This window comes from Podarcis raffonei, chromosome 15 (assembly GCF_027172205.1).
Source record: "Podarcis raffonei isolate rPodRaf1 chromosome 15, rPodRaf1.pri, whole genome shotgun sequence".
Classification (NCBI taxonomy): domain Eukaryota; kingdom Metazoa; phylum Chordata; class Lepidosauria; order Squamata; family Lacertidae; genus Podarcis; species Podarcis raffonei.
This window is the reverse complement of record NC_070616.1, coordinates 14,984,288-15,005,922: the sequence shown is the minus strand read 5'-3', so window position 1 is coordinate 15,005,922 and position 21,635 is coordinate 14,984,288. Positions and strand designations below refer to the sequence as shown.

General features: G+C 47.7%; 1 protein-coding gene across 6 annotated transcripts in view; it reads right to left on the bottom strand.

The window, feature by feature from the left end:
• The window catches only part of TSPOAP1 (TSPO associated protein 1), a 57,985-nt gene that overhangs the window by 26,800 nt on the left and 9,550 nt on the right, over positions 1-21,635 (bottom strand). For 5 of the 6 annotated variants that reach the window (XM_053366825.1, XM_053366826.1, XM_053366822.1 and 2 more), the window contains exons 2-19: positions 18,054-18,161; positions 16,991-17,119; positions 16,521-16,697; positions 15,172-15,447; positions 11,540-11,650; positions 11,194-11,277; positions 10,763-10,852; positions 10,325-10,447; positions 9,084-9,188; positions 8,790-8,840; positions 7,507-7,527; positions 6,248-6,440; positions 5,390-5,619; positions 4,990-5,099; positions 3,930-4,039; positions 3,131-3,372; positions 1,698-2,286; positions 252-403 (exon numbers count right to left, since the gene is read on the bottom strand). In XM_053366825.1, coding sequence (XP_053222800.1) covers positions 252-403; positions 1,698-2,286; positions 3,131-3,372; positions 3,930-4,039; positions 4,990-5,099; positions 5,390-5,619; positions 6,248-6,440; positions 7,507-7,527; positions 8,790-8,840; positions 9,084-9,188; positions 10,325-10,447; positions 10,763-10,852; positions 11,194-11,277; positions 11,540-11,650; positions 15,172-15,447; positions 16,521-16,697; positions 16,991-17,119; positions 18,054-18,161 — 2,901 coding nt within the window. The remainder of the gene's footprint in view (positions 1-251; positions 404-1,697; positions 2,287-3,130; positions 3,373-3,929; positions 4,040-4,989; positions 5,100-5,389; positions 5,620-6,247; positions 6,441-7,506; positions 7,528-8,789; positions 8,841-9,083; positions 9,189-10,324; positions 10,448-10,762; positions 10,853-11,193; positions 11,278-11,539; positions 11,651-15,171; positions 15,448-16,520; positions 16,698-16,990; positions 17,120-18,053; positions 18,162-21,635) is intronic. The other variant, XM_053366824.1, reaches the window with a different exon arrangement.

The following is a 21,635-nucleotide window of genomic DNA, read 5'->3' as shown; positions in this document are numbered from 1 at the left end:
ACAGGTCTACTTTGAGTATGACTAAAGTTGGATACCCAAGCTTAACAATGACAATATCAACAAAACAATGCTTCTGTTTTAATGTATTTTTAATCTCCTGTTGAAAGCCGCCCAGAATGGCTGGGGAAACCCAGCCAGATGGGCGGGGTATAATTAATAAATAAATAAATAAATAAATAAATAAATAAATAAATAAATAAATAAATGTTCTGCCCAGTGCATTTCATCTGCGTCCAACACAAAGCGGGTACCTTTTGCCCATCTGCGTACACGGCGTAGCCGGTGACTCGCACCCCATTGGACGATCCTTCTGCGTCGATGGTGACAGGCAGCCAGCTGATCACCAGAATCCCAGGGCTGGGACCAGGCTCCACTCGGACATCCAGGGGAGCATCTGGAGACCCTGCAATGGATGAGTTTCAAATGAATTGCACTCTGGAGCTTGCCCTGTGCACGCTGATGGAGAAGCGGCAAAATTCACTGCACTGGTGACACCGCAGGAGAATCTGTGCCGTTCAGAAGGCAAAGAGGGCACACGTTCAGAGCAGCAGCCCCAAGCCATTTGTAATGTTTAGTTTTCTGCTCTTGGTTTTTTTTTTTTTTTTGTGGCTTAACGTCATAAAAACAAGGCGAATAGCTGCTGGCAAGTTACACATGATTATAGCAGCTCAAACAGTCAGAATCTTATGCTGGACAATTGGTACCACCCACTCTAGAATATAGCTATAACGGAGAAAATGCATCATAATTTGAGATTTCAACAAGGACTCAAATTTCTAGGCACTTTTTATATGATTTGGCATTCCTTTGTTACATAGACAATGGAGCCATCACTTACAAGACAACCCTCATCACGAAGCTTTGCATTTCTCCTCTTTCATTTATTTCATTAAATTTATATCCCGCTTGATTGTTAAAACCCTCAAAGCGATTTACAAAAAAGGTAAAACAATAAAATTATCCGTAAAAATCATCAACAACAATTTAAAACTTTCAAAAATTCAAAACATCAATTATATATTTTTAAAAGGGATTGCGACGTTGCATTCTAGTGATTCACAACTTTTTGTTTAAAATGTCCCAGAGGACTTTGTTGGTAGGCCGTATAAAAATGTTGTAATAAGTAAATACATTAATAATTTAATAATGATAATTTAAAATCAGCGGTAAGCTAAAAACAGATTTAAAAACAAATCAGCATTCAAGATATCTGGACAGGCTTGCCTAAACAAAAATGTTTTTAGCAAGCAAGCGCAAAAAAAAAAAAGTACAGTGGTACCTCGGGTTAAGTACTTAATTCGTTCCGGAGGTCCGTTCTTAACCTGAAACTGTTCTTAAATTGAGGTACCACTTTAGCTAATGGGGCCTCCTGCTGCCGCTGTGCCGCAATTTCTGTTCTCATCCTGAAGCAAAGTTCTTAACCCGAGGTACTATTTCTGGGTTAGTGGAGTCTGTAACCTGAAGCGTATGTAACCCGAAGTACCTCTGTACAGGAAAGGCACCTGCCTGATAATTAATCGGCAGGGGATTCCAAAGTACAGGCATCATAGCTGGCAGCCTTCTTCTCCATGAATTTGTCTAACCCTTTTTGAAAGCCATCCAAGTTGGCAGCCATCACTTCCTCCTGCAGCAGGGAGTTCCATTCTTTATCTATGTGCTGCGCTGCGCGAAGACGCTTTTTCTCGACCGAGACTCACCTGCTGATGCCGTTGTGAACTGGATCTCTGCGGAAAGCGGCTGATCCTGCTTCTCCGGGGCCGGTTCCCCCAGCGCCTGCTGCTGTGGCTGGACTTCCACCGTAGCCACGTAGGAAGTGCTCGGGTTCAAGTTCCGGAAGGTGTACCAGTAGACTCCCGCCTTGGCGGCCTCGTGTTCCTCCCCGTTAAGGTACACGGTGTGTGGGAAGTTGCTGTTGCTGGGCACCCAAGAGATCTGCGCTGAGGTGGCCGCTACGCTCCGCACCCTGAGCTGGGTGGGGGCCACGGCAAATCCGCCCCCGGCAAGGAAAGTGCACCGCAGCCGGTCAGAGCTCCCGGCCTCCGACACGCTTTGCACGGAGAGGCGGTAGGTTCTCGTTTTCAAGTCCAGCCTCTCGACGACAGCCTTCGTCTGCGATCCGGCCTTCACGGTTTGCCGCAGCTCAGAATCCACGTAGAGGTTGTAGCTCTGGATCTCCGAGGAGCCGGGGGTGGGCAGGGGGGGCTCCCATCCCACCAAGAGGCTGCTGCCAAACTGCTTGATGAGGGTCACCTTCCTGGGGTAAGGCACTACTAGTGAGGCTCGTTCCTGCACATGTGGTGGGAGTGCAAGGTGGTTAAACCCATTTTGGCCCTGAATGTTTTCTTTGATCTCAAACGTGACTCGACAAAACTTGCTTCCCGAACCCTTCTTGGGCGATCTTCTCTTTTGACCCCTCCACCACATATAAATATCACACAGATATCATTTTAATTCTGTTCCTGTTTAATTACATTTTAATGATTGCCTCTTCTATGTTTTTGCTCTGTTTTATCTGCCTTCTGGAAGAAGGTACAGGGTTATAAAGACTAGGACTAGCTGCCTGAGAAACAGTTTCTATTCAAATGCGATTTTGGTTTTAAATGCAGTGTAAGGTTGTCTCTATGGGAGTATATTGTATTTAATTATGGGGTATCAGAGTTTTTAGGGGGCTAACCAGGCTGGGTTAGCCGGGATAGCAGGCTTGTTGGTTTTGAATGTCTGATGTAGACTTTTTCAATTTTGTTGTTCTGTATGGGACAATGACAATAAAGATTATTCTATCGTAAGCAACCTGAGTCCCCGACTGGGGAGAATGACAGGATATAAATAAATATTATAATCGGGGCTTTTTTTCGGAGCTCAGCTCCAGCACCATTCTAAGAGAACAAGGGAGAAGTTCATGATGAGCTCCGGCACCTATTTTTTCTAGAAAAACAGTACTGATTATAATAATAATTTAAATTCCACCTCAGTGAAGCATGATTGGTATACTGGTTTGCTGTTCTTATTTCATTTCCCTGTATTGCTTTTATTTTTCTTTCCCCCTCTTGCTTGCCTGCTTCATTGGTGCCTACACCTTTCTGTATGCAACAAAAAAATCAATTTAATGTTGAATGTTGGGGGGCACTACCGTATGTATGGCTCCCTCGTCCTCTTCCAGCCTGGAGGGTGCTGTGCTGGCGCTGAGCTCCTCGGTGGAGCAGTCGCTCCTTTCCGCGCTGCTGAGGCTCATGCTGAGGGAGCTCCTTTCCAGAGGGGAGCTCTGGGAGAGATCGTGGAGCTCCTGAGGCAGGAACGTCACAAGGTCCTCGTCTGAAACTCGCTCTACGAAGTTGGAGGGGACCAGGCCTCTCCGCCCATCCATCAGCTCCCCTGGAAGTCAAGGTCAAGAGGTGACAGGGTAGAAATGATGCTTAATTTTGTTGTGTGTGCTTCAATGCGTTTTTATATATATGAGTGCCATCGTTATATTTTTGACACTCTGTAAATCTCTTGATGCTGTGCCTCCAGCACTGTGTCCCCACCCCCCATTTAATAGTTATTGGAGTTTTAAAATCATAAGAAAACATGTACAGAAGGGAAAATGAGAAAGAAAGAAGAGAGGGAGAGAAGATATCAGGAAAAAGGACAGGAAAATGTATTATGCAGTAGCAGCACAGACATGGAACGCGAGCACAGCAAAATATTGTTGAGGTTTAACAAATACTTCTACATATTTGAAAAAAGAAAACACCGCAGTAATTAGCAATATGCCGAACAGCATGGTTTTAACTATGGAAGTGAGGATGCTGGTGGTGGTAATGATGCGATAATCTTCTGTTCTTTGGGTTGGCACTGCTTGCTCCCCAGAATTCTTGGACTCCCCACCAATAATTATTTCAATAAGCAAGAACATTACAAATAATCTTCAAAAGACGATGATGCCGTACCTTCAAAGAAGCCATCTTCGTCCATTTCTCCGTAGACGTAAATGTACTCACCGGCCGTCAGCGGGAGTTCTGCTTCAGGGTTCTCGTTGGGGCCGGCAAATGGATTGTAGCTGAAATGGGAGCAAGAGGAATTGTTTTTACACGGAAAAGTCAAGAGTGACGCTAGGCAGCTGACAGTCAGCAAGTCAGCAAGACACTGGATGTATAGGCAGCCAGCACAAGCTCTGAAGTCTCACTGCTGTACACTGGTGATAGTCTATCCCTATCAACAGTCTAGCCACAGCATTTTGCAGTAGCTGGAGCTTCCAGACCAGGCCCCAAAGGTAGCCCCACAGAGACTGCATTGCAGGAATCAAGTCTTGAGGCTACCAATAGCTATGAACCACATATATTATAACTCTGAGTGTAGTTACTGGGAACCACAAGTGGGAAGAGTTGCTGTCGTGCTCGTACCAGTGTGGGTGCATGATGGGCCACTGGCTTCATCCAGCAGGCTCTTCTTATGTTCCCGTTAAATGCATCTGGTTGGCCACTGTGAGAACAGGGTCCAGCAGGGCTTTTCTTATGTCATACACCACAAGTGTCCCAGAAAAACAGGGACATCCCGTTTTTTCTTGCGAGAGAACAGTGGCCATTTTGGGCACTGTGATCTCATGCAATTTCATGTCATGATTTCCCCCCCCAAAAAAAAAACACTTCTCCCTGAGCCACGACCTCATGTGGAACCCCAAAGCACATGTTTTTGGGCTCCATGCCCCAACAAAGTGCTTATTTGGGGGAGGAATCACAGCGTGAAACTGCATGAGATCACAGCGACCAAAATAGCTGCCGTCCTCTTGCAAGAAAAAATGGGAAGATGGAGTCCCAGAAGATGGCATCATAGTTTTTGCCTTTGTTGTGTCAGAAGGTATGTTGTTTTCTTATGAGGCAAAAGCCACACAGCGGTTTGGAATAGCTCCACCCTGCCTTAAATTGTGGCAGACCTCAGTGACCTTAAGAATGTGAGAGAAGCGAATTCAGATTCCAAGCCTCCTCATTCCCACCAACATGGAGACCCTACCTGTAACGAGCTAAGAAGACTCGGAGCTTCACTGGACCCTGGTTCTCTGGTTCTGGGATTAGTGAGATCGTGTCGATATCCAGCTCTTCCATTTCACTGGCTGTGTCCACCTAACAAAAACGACAGAAGACAGTGAAATAAGGACACCTCTGCTGTGGGAAGGACAGAGCAAAGGAGCTAGTCCATCTGAACCCAGTCACCAATTCTGGTCTCCGTTTGAAGCCCTGTTATGGGTGCCATACCTGTTTCCACATTCGAAAGAACTTGAACTTCTAGTATGGCAGGACCTACACCTTGGAACTCCTTGCCTATTGACACTAGACAGGCTGCCTTCACTGTACTCTTTTGGGTGCCTGCTTAAAAAAAAAGAAAAGAAGAAGAAGCCTAGCCCAGGACTAACCTCAGGGGTAGGGCAGGATTTGGGGCTGTTCTGCATGGACTCGGATCTTGAGGAGCTGGACTGGGACTCCAGTTTCCTGACCATTTTCTTCGAGGCAAGCGGAGGGGTATTTGCATCTGGGCTTCTGACCACAGCGGGCACCACAGGCTCGGCAAGGCGGGAGATTCCTTCCAGCCCTCCATCTTGAGCTTTCTGGCTGCACCGGGGAGAGATGGTGGCAGTTTCTGGATCTGAAACCGAACAGTATATACATTATGCCAGGCAGAGACACCAAGCAAAGTGGTGGGTGCAGGGACAATGGAACACTCTGGAACTGGGGAGCTTGAATGACAGCCAAGAGAGCCACAATGCTGCACTTCAAAGCCCACCTCAGGCAACAGGTTTGACTCAGATTTACCTCCAGTCCCCTGTTTTAATTACTGTGTTCTAATTGGATTGTTATATTGCATGTTTGGTACTGCATTCTCTGACACCACCAAAGAAGAAGAAGAGGAGGAGGAATTTGGATTTGATATCCCGCTTTATCACTACCCGAAGGAGTCTCAAAGCAGCTAACAATCTCCTTTCCCTTCCTCCCCCATAACAAACACTCTGTGAAGGGAGTGGGGCTGAGAGACTCCAGAGAAGTGTGACTAGCCCAAGGTCACCCAGCAGCTGCATGTGGAGGAGCGGGGAATCGAACCCGGTTCACCAGATTACGAGTCCACCGCTCTTAACCACTACACCACACTGGCTCTCATACTCTAAAGAAGCAAATCATACTCTACAGTTACTGATTCTGGGAACACCATGGCACCTGGATTATTCTAATGGCACAAAAGAAAGCAAAGAGAGGGCTTCCTCCTTCTCCCTAGTCACCTTTCTCCTTGAGTCCCTCCAGGAGCTGCAGAGAAGTCTGGCAAGTGGTGAGGGTGACCTTGGACGTCACCTGGGAGGAGGGCGGAAGACCAATTTTCTCAGTTTGGAGGCGAAACTGCTTGAGCTCTTGAGAGAGGAAGTTAAACTGCTCCGTGTGGCTATGGCACTGCTCCTCCAGCTCTCTCACACGGGCCTGGGGTGGGGGAAAGTTAAGGAAGAGGGATAACTTGGCTGGGATTCCTGCATTGGACAAATGACCTAATGGGCACCTTCCAACTCTACAATTCTAGGATCCTTTGATTCCAGAAGAATGTCAGAAGGAACTTGATGGATCAGTCCAAGGTGACTCCTACGGAATCTGGTAGACTGCCTCTCAAGCTGGATGCCCCACTGAGACATCGCTTCCCATCCCCACAGCAAAACAAGGCTGTTGAGTGAGAGCAGCCATTTAGGCATGATGTCTGCCCTCCAGCACCTGTCCGCCCCCCAAGCTCAGCATCTCCAGCCTGTGGCACCTGCTGCAACCTGCCTAAGGGTGGGGATGGCTCTGTTAGGACTAGTGCAGCTACAACCAAATGAGCCACCAGAGGGGAAAGCGGACTGGTGTCATCACGTGTCCAGATCCTCGCACACATAACAACATCCACAGCACACTTCTAACTATTTGCCAGCACAGCAAATGCATGGCACTGCTATCCCTTTGTGCCACAAAGATCAAGAGCAAGCAAGACATTCTCAGTAAGAGGTGCCTGGCTAAGGGAAGACTGCATCAGCGAGCAATGTAGGGCACTTAAGTAAGTGAGCCAATTTGCATGTCATCATAACTGCATGGGGGGAGCTCCAAAACCACCAGCCAATTTCCCTAGAAGGCAAAATTCCTTCTCTCTCCGCAACACCCACATTTATTGCTGTGTCACCAAGGGCTTGTGTGTATATTTAGCAGTGGTTCTTGCATTGCAGGGGGTTGGACTAGATGACTCTACAGTTCTATAACTATATAACCTCTGGCTGTTTAACTGGAGAAACAGCCTTTTGGGGCCTGGAAGCTTGCTCTTGTTTTGCAGGATGAGCACAGCTGCCCATTTGGAATGGAGAGACCAATAAACCCTGAATTTCCTTCTGTTCTTCTCTGGCTGTCTCCCCACCCCAGTCCAAAATTGGTTGAAATCTGGTATTTCTCCATTCCAAACTCCTTCTGGGAAGCAGTCCAGGTTTGGTTGGGAAGGTCATTTTCCTAAACACAGTGAGATCAGCAGTACCTGCATGCAATCCAAGGAATTCTGTCAGGAAAGAAGAAGGAAATGAGCAGAGGGAAAGTGATTAACTGCACCCAGGCATCTTCCTGAAACAATAATCCTGATGCGGAATCTAGATTTCAGAGAAATGGCTAGGAAATAGGTGTGAGAATGAACACAAGGGTCCTGCAGCTGGATCAGGCCAAAGGCTCATCTAGGCCAGCATCCTGTTAAGAACTTAATAAGAACTTGCTGTATCAGACAACAGGGGGCCCATCTAGCCCAGCATCCTGTTCTCACATTGACTGACCAGATGCCTGTGGGAAACCTGCAAACAGGACCCAAGCACAAGAGCTCTTTCTCCTCCTGTGGTTTCCAGCAACTGGTATTCAGGAGCATAGCCCTCGTTGCTAGTAGACATCAATAGCCTTCCCTTCCTCCATAAATTTGTCTGATCCTCTTTTAAAGCCATCCAAGTTGGTAGGCATTACTTCCTCCCTTAGGAATGAGTTCCATAAGACCATCGGAAGAGCCTGCCGGATGAAGCCCATGGGCAATCAAGTCCAGCATCCTGCTCTCGCAGTGGCCAACCAGATTCCTCTTTGAGGAAGCCCTCAAGCAGGGCCTGCAGGCAAGAGCCTTCTCCCCTCCTGAGATTTCCAGTAGCTGGTGTTCAGAAGCATTGCCACCTTCACCCATGGAGCCAGAGCAGAGCCATCATGACTAGCAGCCATTGAGAAGTTTCTCCTCCTCCATGAATCTGTCTGGTCCTCTTTTAAAGCCATCCAAGTTGGTGGCCATCACTGCCTCTTTCGTTGTATGCCCACCATTATGAGATGGGGGGGGGACCTTTCTCCTCCACTTTCTCCATAACATGCATGTCCTCACATTGGCCAACCGGATGCCCCAATAGGAAGCCCGAAAGCAGGACCCAAGTTCAACAGAAACTCTCCCTTACTGGTGTTTCCCAGGAACTGCTTTTCCAAGGCAACTCTACAATTCCTTCCATCCCTACAATTCTATGGTTCTATGAAATCCTGCAACACATCAGCTCTGCTGAAAAATCCATTTAATAAACAAAACCACACAATTGACTGTTTTCCCGGCTGCTGACACCCAGTCCATTTCAAGCCCATGGGTTTCCCCCTGAAGAATCCTGGGAACCGTGGCTTATCATTCCACAAAGTTTCAATTCCCAGCACCCTTAGCAAACTACAGTTCCCACGGTTCTTTTAGAGGGCAAGACGTGCACTTAAAACGCATGCCTTCCCTCTGTCTGGCATTCCTTGATTTTCTCCCTGCTTTACCTCCAAGAGCTGGACGGCTCCTTCGTGCTCCTTCCTTGCTTCAGCCTGGGCCTGAAGGCAAGAGGAGGAGAAAAAAGAGGTTAAGGGGTCACCAATCCTATTTCTTGAGGTCTTGGGTGCCTAACACACCCGTCAGCCAGCACGACCAACCACCAGGGAATTATGGAAGTAGAAGACCACAGTTTAGCCACCCCTGCTTTAATCAGGAGGTTACTAGCACATGGAAGAGCTCTCTCAAGGGTGCACTAACCAAGAAGAGAAGGATGCAAGCGGTCTCCCTGGTGGATCTCTCACCTGCTGCAGTTGCCTGACTTCCTCCTGTTTCTTCTGCAAGGCCTGCAGGGCCCTCTCATGCTCCTGTTCCAGCTGCTGCCTTCGTTCCGCAACATCTCTCATGTGCTGGGGAAACCAGAAGTGCATGAGAGCAGAGCTGAGTGATGATGATGAAACCAGCAAGCACCTCAGGGTTTTCCTTCCAGGCTATGGGGACCCTCTTCTCAAGAAAGGGGGTATAGCAGCTTCTGACAATTGAGAGGCAGCCCATGCCATCCAGACAAAAGAAAAACATATTTTGGCCCATGGAGGGAAAAGAGTATCTTTTTTTTAAAAAAAAACGTGGTTTCACTTACAGTACAGTTTCTGTTTGCTTAGAAGGTCTGCATGGGATTAAAACAGGGAGTAAGAGACCTCCAGCTGTGCAGACTTCCCTGTACGTTTATCTCTACGCTGACTTCTATTTATTTGATGTCTGGAGTGATACATTTTAGGCTGCATCCTGTTTACAACTTCCTGCTCCTCCTCTCACACTTCTCTCTGGGATTTGAGGTCCCCTTGGCTGTCTCCCCTGAGAACAAAGGGGCAAACCTGGTTCCTTTGCTTCTCCAACTAATTAGTTAGCCAATATAGAACAATATTTAAAACATCTATTTGAATACAGATGATAAAAACAGCACAGCGCTATTTAAAAACCACATCAGTCAGTTCCCAAGGGGTTGCTGGAATAAAATGATCTTCATCTGCCAGCAGAAGGACAGCAAGGAGGGACACAGTCTGGCTTCTCTAGGGTGGAGTTTGAAAGCTTGGAAGCAGCAAGAAGGTCCTCTCTCATGTTCCTACTAAGTATGCCTGTGAAGGTGGTGGGATTGAGAGAAGGCCCTCCCCTGCAGATTGCAGAGCCCAGACAGGTTTGTAAGGGATAATGTGGTCCCTTAAATAGCCTGGGCCTAAGCTGTATAGGGCTTTACTCAGACTGTCCATAAAAGGGCATTCCACTTCCCTGCTACAAATCCCTGAAACAGAAGCCACTTCCCCATTCCTGATTCCAGCTCCCTTTTTCAACACCAGAGCACAGCCAGCCAGAATAAGGAGCTGGCGTCTACATACACACCCACCCTACCAATTTTTGAACTGGGAACCAGGAACCCTTTTCCCAAATCTGCCTCCTCTGTTATCCCAGCTTCCTAACAAGGATGCTCAGGGCAGAGAGCTACTCAAAGAGATGCCCCTTTCTAATCACAACCCCGGATCTGACCAACCTTTAGCGCCTGCCCGAGACTCTCCAGCCTGTTCTGGAGCTCCTGGGTTTTCTGGAGAGCAGAATCCCGTTCCTCAGTCACCACAGCCACCTGCAACCTCAAGTCAGCATTTTCAGATTCAACCTGCCCAGGGAGAGAAGGAAGTTTGCTCAGCAGCAAAGCACATGCATCCTGGATTGCATGAGGTCAGACTAGATGGTCCTTGATGTCCCTTCTAACTCTACAGTTCTATGACCCCATTATTCTGCTATCCCAACTTCAAGCTCCTACTTGAAGCCCCTGCCTGAAAAATTATTTTCTTCTGTCTGCCCTGAACTTACTGTGGATCAATTTCCATTTTAGTTGCACTGAAAGTTCCCAGTTTGGGGTTACCCCCAAGCTCACTTGCACTCCCTCAATGGTTATCAGGCATTGGTGGGGGGAGAGATCCCTACGTACCTTTTCTGTCCACTCCAATTGCCCATGAAGCAGAGTGTTCTCCTCACACAGCCGGACATTATTGCTTTGCACCTCCTGCAATTGGATTTCCTGCACAGGGACAAAAAAAGCAGATTTTTCTGGGGAATAAAAGAAGATTTGCCTCCTTTGACAGAGAAACCAGGAATCTGTAGGGACAGGTAGAGGTGACCAAGGGACAGGAGCAGGCATAACACAATCCATTCTTTAATTGCAGGAATAGGAAACGTGTGGCTCTCTGTGTGTTGTTGCACTACAACTCCCTTCATCCATAACTCTCCATATGCTACTGGACTACAATTCCCATCATCCATAACACTTTGTATGCTGTTGGCTGATCTGCCTCTCAAGATTTGGCCTCGGAGGTTAGCATGGGGGTGGAGATGCACCTCTGAGTGCAGGATGCTACTCACGAGCTCTGCACATCTCTTGTGCTTCTTCCTCACTTCATGTTCAAGGTTTTCACATTGTTTCCGCTTTCTTCTGAGCTCAGACTCCTACCGGAAAAAGGGGGGAGGAAAGGAGATGAAGTGTGGAAACTGGCCAGGCCAGATTCACCATCATCACCCCACGCATTCCATGCCAGGGCAACATAGTTCCAAGCAGATTTGAAACCCCAAAAGATGTTGCCCATTGACTGTTCCCCGTTCCCAGAAACTCCCCCCAACTGATTTTTACCATTCTTGTGGCAGCAGTGGGATTCTTATACTTTGCCACTGCTTAGAAGCTAGATTCAAAGTAACAGCGAGGGGAACCCACCAATTGCTGGATCTGCCGTTTGGTCTCGGGAGAAGTTGCAACTCCCTTCTTCACAGGGAGGGTTTCATACCCATCATGCACTTGTGCCAGAGGATGGGCTCTGGGGCCCCTCTGCAAAGGAGAGAAATCTCAGTCAGACTCAAGGGGGAAGTGGGGCTACGGGCAACCATCCATTCTGCAGCCAAAGGGTTCCCCTTAATAGATAAAGCTCTACATGGCTAAGAACCTGGTGGTGGTGGTTGTTATTCAATGTAGTCGTAGTCTACCTTTCTCCTAAGTGGGATTCAAGGCAGCTTCCAACATTTAAAAGCATCATTATAAAATACGAAGCAATGAAAACATGCTTGCTAAAAGCAAAGACATCAAAACACATTCAGAACCAGAAATTAAAATCCAGTTTGCTCTGACAGCAGCCCAGGAGCCAGTCACAATCTCTCAACCTAGCCTACCTCGCAGGGTTGTCATGGGGATAAAATGGAGCTGGGAGAACAATGTATGCCACCTTGAGCTCCTTGGAGGAAAATTGGGATATAAAGGTAATGAATACATAAAGGTGCTCCCCTGGAGTACCATCTTTTAGGTAGTCTGTATGGACACAGAGAGCAGGATCCTGGAACAGATTGGTTGTACAAGAGAAGAGGATCCTGTTCCAGGATCCTGCTCTTAGTGTGCACACCCCTCTGAGGTTAGGTTGGGTGGGTATCAGGGATATCTTTGAAAGTGGTACCTAACCCCCCCCCAAAAAATAGAGCTGTATCTAATGTTATAGCCATGCTCAGTGTAGACCAATTGAACTAATGGACATGACTAACTCAGGTTCATTTATTTCTGGATTGTATACACTCTCAGGTGTATATACATACATTGCATTGGTATTCTATATGATGATTGGTATAGAAATTCCCGCAAATAAATAAATAATCGAAGGGGTCTACCCTGAGTAGAGCTTTGATGGCTATAACTCCATGCAGGCTTTCCTAGCTGGCTGAATAAATCTCTGTCATAGGTTTAAAACTCATCTTCTTCTGTTTTTCTAACTGTGCTTTAAAGCTGTTTTTATTATCTTCTGCACATTGCCCAGGGTCATGTGTGGAAGGTGAATGTATTTATTTTATGGCATTTCTACCCCACCCTTTTCTCCAAGGAGCTCAAGGCGGCTTGCATGGTTTTCTTCCTCCTCTTTTGATCCCCACAACAACCCTGCGAGGTAGATTAAGTTGTTTGTGTGTGAGAGAGAGACAGACAGAGAGAGAAAGAGAGAGACTGGACCCAAGACCATCTAGTGAGCCTCATGGCTGAGTGGGGATTTAAACCCTGGTCTCCCATGTCCTACTCTGACATACAACAACAACAACGGAGCACTTTTGTCTTTCACGGATAAAGCTAAGTCTCTCTTATGCACTGGCATAGTGTAGTGGCTAAGGAATTGAGCTATGTGCTTATGTATTCATAAAAAGGCTCTTAGAGCAGCTTACAAATGCCAATGGTTGTTACAATCTAAAAGACACAATACAAAAAGAAAAGGGATTCAGAGGGAAGGGGAAAATACTTTGTTCAGGCAAGCCTATCCAGATATGTAGAATGCTGGTGTGTGTTTTAATCTCTTTCTGGTGTCCTGTTGAATTTTATTATCTTTCAAATAATAGCATTGTAGTGTTGGATGTAACTGCTAACACACACACCCTGCAATGCAAGAATCACACCTAAATAATCCCTGACAGATGGCTATCCAAATGTTTTCACCTACTTATATTTATTGATCAGTTTAGTATTTGTTGCAAACCGCATGGAGGGTTGGTTACAATCAAGTTGTATATAAATTCTGCTAAATAAATAAAATAAATGGGCAATGCCAGGACTGAACCCGCAGACACTTCTGCATGAAAAAATGGGGTTGCCCTGCCGCTTCTCTAATCTAAAGCTCTGATCTTGGTTAGGAGCCACAGCAAAGGCCCCGATTCTGCCAGGGACCTGATGGAGAAGCAAGTCAAAGGCGAGCAAAGCCCTTGGTAGCTGCAGGGGAGAGGGTAACCCAGAGCCAAAATTGGAGTTGCAGTGCGTTTCCTTGTTGTTGCTGCTGTTGTTTTGCTGCTGTTGTTATGCCCTACCTTTTTTCCCAGACCGCGCCCTCAATACAAAACACAGTTAAAAATATCAATAAAAACATCATAGCGCTATTAAAAGTTTATTCTATCCACCCCACGCCTGGAAACCGCCCCTCTCTGACTCCCGCCTCCTCCCGGTGGCTGAGGCAAGCACTCTGCAAACGCTCAGAGGACTCCATGATGACGTCCCACGACACTGAAGGAGCCGGCTGCGCAGGAAGCCGGCCCGCAAGGCCAGGAGGCTGCAGCCACCCTCCTCCCTCCGGGGTCCTTTTCCAGCCCCATCTCCCCTCTCTGCTCGGCCAAGCGGGCGCTGAGGCCTGGCCGGCCAGACAGCGCCGGGCTCCTACCTGCTGCTCCCAATTTCAGCACCACGGAGAGCTCCGCGCTGGCTCGGCCTCCGCTGGGCGGGTTGGTCGGCTGGGCTGAACCACTTCGCAACCAAGGGAGGGGGAGGAGGAGCCGCTCTCGGGAGGCTGCAAGCGGGAGGGTGGGCATCTGCGTTTCCTTCCACCCCTCCGCCGGCAGTGGGACATCCCGGCCCTGCGGGTGCGGGCTGGGGTTGGAAAGGGGCGCCCGAGGGCATCAGAGGAGCTAGTACGCGAGGTTGGCAGCCCTTTCCCCACCCACAACGAAACCTCCCTCCCTTGTTAGCATTCGCACGTTCTTCAAGCGGCTTCACGTGTCTCAGAGTTCCCAGGCACACCGAGCGACCACGATAGCATCTTTAGACTCTACCTTAGGGCAAAGCAATGGTGAAATCTAACTGTTCTTCGTGGTTTCGTGTGTAAATTGCCTTGAGGCGGTGGCTTAATAAATTAATTGTAATAAGAATGATAAATTCCTTCTCTTGTTGTGATAATGATCACCACGTTTAGATTTATGCAAGACAGAGACCTGATGAGGGTACCTTTTGTTTTGATGCTGGGCAGCCTTCAATTTGGTTTTACTCAGAGTACACCTGCTGAAATTAATGGGCCTAACTTTGTCATGTTCATTAATTTCAGTACATCTGCTCTGAGTAAAACTTAGTTGAAAAGCACCCGCTGGATCTAGCAGTTCAGGGCAGAAGCCACAACTACATAAAAACTCAGAGAGGTTCAGCTGGCACCTTCATTATACAGTATACCTTTAGGCGCCAGGCAAAAACGTTCCTCTTTAACCAGGCTTTGGGCTGACTGACATCCAACGCCCTTTTAAAATGTGTTGGGGATGGGGGGGATTATTGTGTTGTTTTTGTTTTGTTTTTATTATGTATTATATGTTTTTACATTGTGATTTTATCTTGTGAACTACCTGAGACCTGTGGGTATAGGGCGGTATACAAATTCAATTAATTAATCATCCAACGTTCATTGCATGCTTGATGTACATGCTTGATATGTGTCCCCCTGTAAGAAACCTGGCCAAATGTCTTATTTACAAAGCAAACCAGAAAGGACGTACACTTGCATCTAATGTGATAATAACAAGCGGGACTTAACAATAAGCACAGAAGTTTGAAGTGCAAGTCTATAAGCAGTTTACCTTCCTCACTGCCTCCACTGCAGAGGACAGCACATTTCGCTGCCGTGAGACCCTTGAAGGAGAAAAGCCATTTGAGTAGGCCGGCAGGGCTGGTGCAGGGGACCCCATGCCCATGACTGATGCCAAGGAAGCGTCCCCTGACCCCTGGCTGTGAGAGCCCAGGGATGCCTTGAAATTCTTCAGGGCGATCTGCCTCTGTAGACGCAGCACCTCCTTCTGCGACTCTCGGAGCAGGTGGCGGAAGTCCAGGAGGGGGAGGCAAGGAGAAGAAGCTTCCTAGGAAGACACAAACCATCACCATCACCTTTAGGGTTGCTTCCAGATTTGAAGAAATCCCAGCTGGTTAATCAGTTCCTCAATGAGCATGAGAATATAATAAGAGATTGCTACATCAGGCCAATGGCCCATTTAGTCTGGCTTCCTGTTCTCACAGTGACCAGCCAGATGCCCATTGTGGGAAACCAGCAACCAGGATCCAAACACAAGAGCAACTCTCCCATTTTGTGGTTTCCAGAAACTGGTAATCGGCGGAGGCAGAGCATTGATATTGGAGCTAATAGCCATAAAAACTCTCTCCTCCATGAATGTGTCTAATCCTCTTTCAAAGGTGTCTGGGTCATTGGCTATCCTGCCTCCTGTGGGAGGGAGTTCCATAGTTTAACCACACACTGCATGAAGTACTTTATCAGTCCTGAATCTTTCCACGTCCAACTTCATTGGGTGCCCACAAGTTCAAGTGTTACGAGGGAGGAAGAAAAACTTTTCTCAATCCACTTCCTCCATGCTATGCATAATTTTAAAAAGCGTCTATGTCACCTCTTACTGGCCTTTTCTCTAAACTAAAAAGTCCCAAATGCTGCAACTTTTCTTCATGGGGGAGTCACTCCATCCCCTTGGTCATTCAGGTGGCCCTTTTCTCATTCGGGTGGCCCTTTTCCAATATCCTTTTCGAGGTGAGGCGACCAGAATGGTACACAGTACGATAAGCGTCCCTCTCCAAATTAAAGGACTGTAAAGGCAGCGCTTTGTATAAAAATGATTTCAAACAGAATTAACTCTTTTTAAAGGAATAAGTCAAGTCTGGGGAAGGGGTAGGGTACCTTTATTTGCATGCAGAAAGCCCAATCCTGGCAGCATCTCTCTACAAAGGGCTGCCAAGTCCCCTGGTCGGAAACCACAGAGAGCTGCTTTCTGAACCATTTTTGGCCCAACTTTCCGGGGACCTCGTGGCAGAGGCAAAAGTTTGCAAAGCCACGAACAGGAATTTTGCCTCCATGCACCAGGCTGGTTTCTGCACACACTAACGCACCCCTCTCCAAACCCAAGATATCTCTGCATGGAACCTTCACCTTTCCCGACGTGATTTTGGCCTGCAGGTCTTGGCATTCCTGCTGCAGGGCGTTGATCTGCTTGTCCTTTGCCAGCAGCACACTGGCTTGCTCGCGCAGGTCCATAGCCCGCTGGCGGGCCAGTGCCTTCTTGCAGAGTCCCGCACAGGAACCCTTCACTGCAACCGGGGTGTTGACCTGCAGCAGAAAGAGAACAAGGTAGTGGAGCAGACTATGTGGGAAGGTGGCAGGTTCTCCTTTGTTCGAGGCTTTTAAGCAGAGTTTGGAGTCTGTTGGGGATTCTTTAGCTGCAATGCATGGGGTTGGGCTAAATGACCTCTGGGGTGCCTTCCCACTCTGCCATGCTATAATTCGAGATAAGGGCACAAGAGGCTGCCTTTACTAAACCAAATCTCTGGTTTGCCCACCTCAATGTTTTCTATCCCAGTGGTGGGGGATGTCTGCCACAAGGCACCTTCTCCCGCACTTACTACTTTGAGGTTGGCTTCCTGGAGCTTCCGTGCCCTTTCCTCCAGGCGCTTGGCGATGACGGCCAGCTCAGCATTCTTCCTCTTCAGGTGCCTCACTTTCTCCTGAGTCTCTGGGAAGCAGCTCTTGTGCTGCGAGAGGGGAAGTGGAAAGGGGTGGGAAGGAAGGAAGGAAAGAGGTTTGAGTCCTCTGCAGCAATTGCTGGGGCTGGCCCTGCCATGAGGCAGAGGTTGCAGACCCTTAGCCTGTTTAGCTCATTGACCCTGGCTGCCAGCGACTGCAGGGTTTCAGACATTCCCAGCCCCTGCAAAGCAGATTTTCTACAACTGAGCTAAGATTCCAGTCCTCATGGTTCAAGGAAGCTGCCTTAAACTGAGCCAGGTGACAGGTCTGACCCAGTACAGTGGTACCTTGAGTTAACTACCTCGTTCCGGAGGTCCGTTCTTAACCTGAAACTGTTCTTAAACTGAAACACCACTTTAGCTAATAGGGCCTCCCGCTGCTGCCGTGCGATTTTTGTTCTCATCATGAAGCAAAGTTCTTAACCCGAGGTACTATTTCTGGGTTAGCGGAGTCTGTAACCTGAAACGCCTGTAACCTGAAGTGTCTGTAACCCGAGGTACCACTGTACTGTCTACACTGACAGGCAGCAGCTCCCAGTTGAGTGAGCCTAAGGAGCATAGATGGTGTTTCCTTTTGGCCCTGGCCCTGCCCACCATGGACTTAAGCCCATTCCACAATCATTTGGTGACCCCTGACAGATTACGTGTGACTCTCAACTGGAAGAAAGCTTGCTATAAAGTGGGGTGAAAGTATTTTAAGTCAGAAAATGAGGGCGATCTGGACTGTGGGATTCCAGCCAGCCAGGAGGAAGTTCTCCTAAACAGGCCTGGTGGCTCCCAGATGTTTAGGACAAGAGATCCCATCATCCTCAGCATCACATGGCCATGCTGGCTTGGGCTGATGGGAGCTGTAGTCCAACAACCTCTGGAAGGCACTTGGTTGGGGAAGACTGGTGTTGCCTGATCTCGTTGGAAGGTTTCCCGCTCCCAAGCGCCTCCTCACCAGCAGGCTGTTCTCCTTCTTCAGGGCGGCACAGCGGGACTGCAGCTCCTCCAGCGCTGTAAGGAGGACTTGGTTCTGACGCAGGAGACAACGGTAACTCACACCATACTGGAAAGTGAGAGAGAGAGAGAGAGAGAGAGAGAGTGGCAGACATGTTTTAGAAAGATCTCTTGAATGTACTTTTGCTTCAGTCTTTTAGCCACACCCCCTCTTTTAGCCACACCCACATCTTTAGCCACCCACATCTTTGTAGGGACGCGGGTGGCGCTGTGGGTAAAAGCCTCAGCGCCTAGGGCTTGCTAAGGTCGGCGGTTCGAATCCCCGCGGCGGGGTGCGCTCCCGCTGCTTGGTCCCAGCGCCTGCCAACCTAGCAGTTCGAAAGCACCCCCGGGTGCAAGTAGATAAATAGGGACCGCTTACCAGCGGGAAGGTAAACGGCGTTTCCGTGTGCTGCGCTGGCTCGCCAGATGCAGCTTGTCACGCTGGCCACGTGACCCGGAAGTGTCTGCGGACAGCGCTGGCCCCCGGCCTCTTGAGTGAGATGGGCGCACAACCCCAGAGTCTGTCAAGACTGGCCCGTACGGGCAGGGGTACCTTTACCTTTACCTTACCTTACATCTTTAGCCACACCCTAATTCATTTGGCCATACCCCTTTCTCTAACCACACCCCTTTTCTTCAGCCACACCCCTCTTCCTTTGGCCACACCCATTTCACACTAAGACAGAGAACCTTTTTGACCCTGGACTTTGACACCTGACAATAATATACATATTTTAGAACCTGCCTTATTCTTGCGACTGTAATATGTCTTTAAATGTTTTTAGTGTTGTCTTTTAGAATTGCGGGGACCTTTTGCTGAAGGGCATTTAATAAACCAAAGGAACGACACCCAGTAACTGTCCTGTTGTCAAATGTTAGATTGACGCAGAATTTACTTTTTTCAGTTTTTCAGTTTATTGTTTATTTAACAAAATGTATTTACTGTTTCCTTGAACAAAAGACCTCTAAACAGTTTATAAAAAAAAATATTTCTGTCTTTATTTATTTTTTCTTGTTAGAAAATTATATGTGCATAAATAATAAAACAGCAGTTGCCTGTCTAAACTTGAGGTTCCACCCAGATCTTGTTAGCACGACAGGTTTATTAAACAGGCTACTGAATGATCTTCAGTTCAAGCACCTAACAGTTGGTAATCCAAGGGAAGAGAAGCAGATCAGAATCTGGGCGGTGGCTGAGAGAACAGCACAGAATTAATCCACCCTGCTAGAATGCAAGACAGACATATATGAATTCCAGTATGGCACCTGGCTCCAAGCTAATGCGTTCCAGACGTGTTGGATTACAACTCCCATCATCCTTGCCTTGCACCAAGTCAGATCATTAATCCACCTAATCCAGTTTAGTCTACACTGACTAGCAGTGGCTCTCCAGAGTTTCAGGCAGTAGACATCTCCAGTCCTATGTGGAGATGTCATTGAGGTCTGAACCTGGGACCTTCTGCATGCAAAGCAGATCTTCTGCCACTGAGTGACAGGTATTTCCCCACAATGACCGGGGCTGATGGGAATTGGAGTCCAGAACCTCTGGAGGATCATGATGGGGAGGCTGCTGTAAGATTCTGCTTACTGTTGTAATCCGGTGGCAAACTGAAAAGAAGATCAGAAAACCACATACAGAGAAGAGTGAAAGGGGTTATGAGAGCCATCTTCAAATATCTGAGCGGCCATCACAGACAAGATAGAGCAAGCTTGCTTTCTGCTGCTCCTGAGTGGAGGACACAAACTGATGGATTCCAATTGCAAACAGGAGATTCATATGTGGTGGGAATGTAAAGAATTTTTTAAAAATTGGGAAATGATATATAATGAATTGAAGAAAATGTTTAAAACGACATTTGTAAAAACAACAACACAGAAGCATTTTTGTTAGGGATTGTAGGACAAGACCTGCCAAGGAAAACAAAGAATTTATTTGTGTATGCAACAACCGCAGCAAGAGTCTTGATAGCACAAGGATGGAAGAATGGGGAAACCCCGACAAAAGAACAGTAGCAAGAGAAATTGATGAACTATGCAGAACTGGCTAAATTGACATACAAACTGTGAGATAAGGACAACTGTGGCTTTAAAGAAGAATGGGAACTTTTCACACATTACTGAAAAAGACAACAAAATGAATTGGACTCCTTGGCAGGTTTTGAATAAACATACACAAATTTATTGATTGATAACATGGTAGACAGATAATGTAAGGATTTGTATAATTTTATCACATGCAGAGAATAATATGTGCTGAGAAATCAGAGAGAGGAGCTGAGGGAAGTCTCTGGGGGAGGGGACAGGTGGGTTTGAGTGGGTGGGGGGGAAAGGGGGGATTGAATATGATATGTTTTGATATGTTGTTATGTTGAAATTGCTAATAAAATGGTTTTTTAAAAAACACACAATTGCAAACAGGAGATTATGACTAAACATTGGGAAGACGTTTCTGATGGTAAGAGCAGTGCCTCCATGGAGCAAACTCCCTCGCCAGGTGTTGGACTCTCCTTCTTTGGAATTTTTTAAGCAGACGTTGGATGGTCATCCGACAGAGATCCTTGGGCTTCAATTCCTGCATTGCAGGGGGTTGGACTAGTTGACCTTTGGGGATCCCTTCCAATTCTAAGATTCTATTACCTTTACAGTGGTACCTCGGGTTAAGTACTTACCGTATTTTTCGCCCTATAGGACGCACTTTTTCCCCTCCAAAAATGAAGGGGAAATGTGTGTGCGTCCTATGGGGCGAATGCAGGCTTCAGGAGAACTGCAGTGCCAGCCCCACAAGGTCGGGGGACAGCGGGGAGGCGGAACGCTGCCATCCCGCTGTCTCCCGATGTGGTTTGGAGGCTGACGGCGGAGAGACGCGTGCTTCTCCCTGCTGCCTGCCCCGCAAGCTCCGGGGACGGCTGGGAGGCGCAGCGCATCTTCCCGCTGTCCCCGGACCTGGTCTGCGGGCGGGCGGTGGGGAGAAGAGCGATTCTCCCCGCTGCCTGCCCCGCAAGCGCCTGGGGGGGAAATAAATTTTTTTTTCTTTATTTCCCCCCCAAAAAACTTGGTGTGTCCTATGGGCTGGTGCGTCCTATGGGGCGAAAAATACAGTAATTTGTTCCGGAGGTCCGTTCTTAACCTGAAACTGTTCTTAACCTGAAGCACCACTTTAGGTAATGGGGCCTCCTGCTGCCGCTGCGCGATTTCTGTTCTCATCCTGAAGCACTATTTCTGGGTTAGCGGAGTCTGTAACCTGAAATGTATGTAACCTGAAGCATATGTAACCCGAGGCACCACTGTATTAAACAAAAAACCAAAAACCCAGCAGCAGCCTCAAATGATGGAAAATAATGTGCCACTCCAGGAAAGGCTGCCCTAACAGCTTCTGCCATTTGCAACTTCTCTCCTGCACTTAACTGCCTCTTTGAATTCTTTTTAAACTGGTGAGAGACGATCTTCCTGTGAAATGACCGAGTGCTTTCAAAAGCATCTCCGGCGCTCAAGGTCGAACCTCACCTAACGAAAACTAATTGGCGCAGGCTCCTGTGACAGG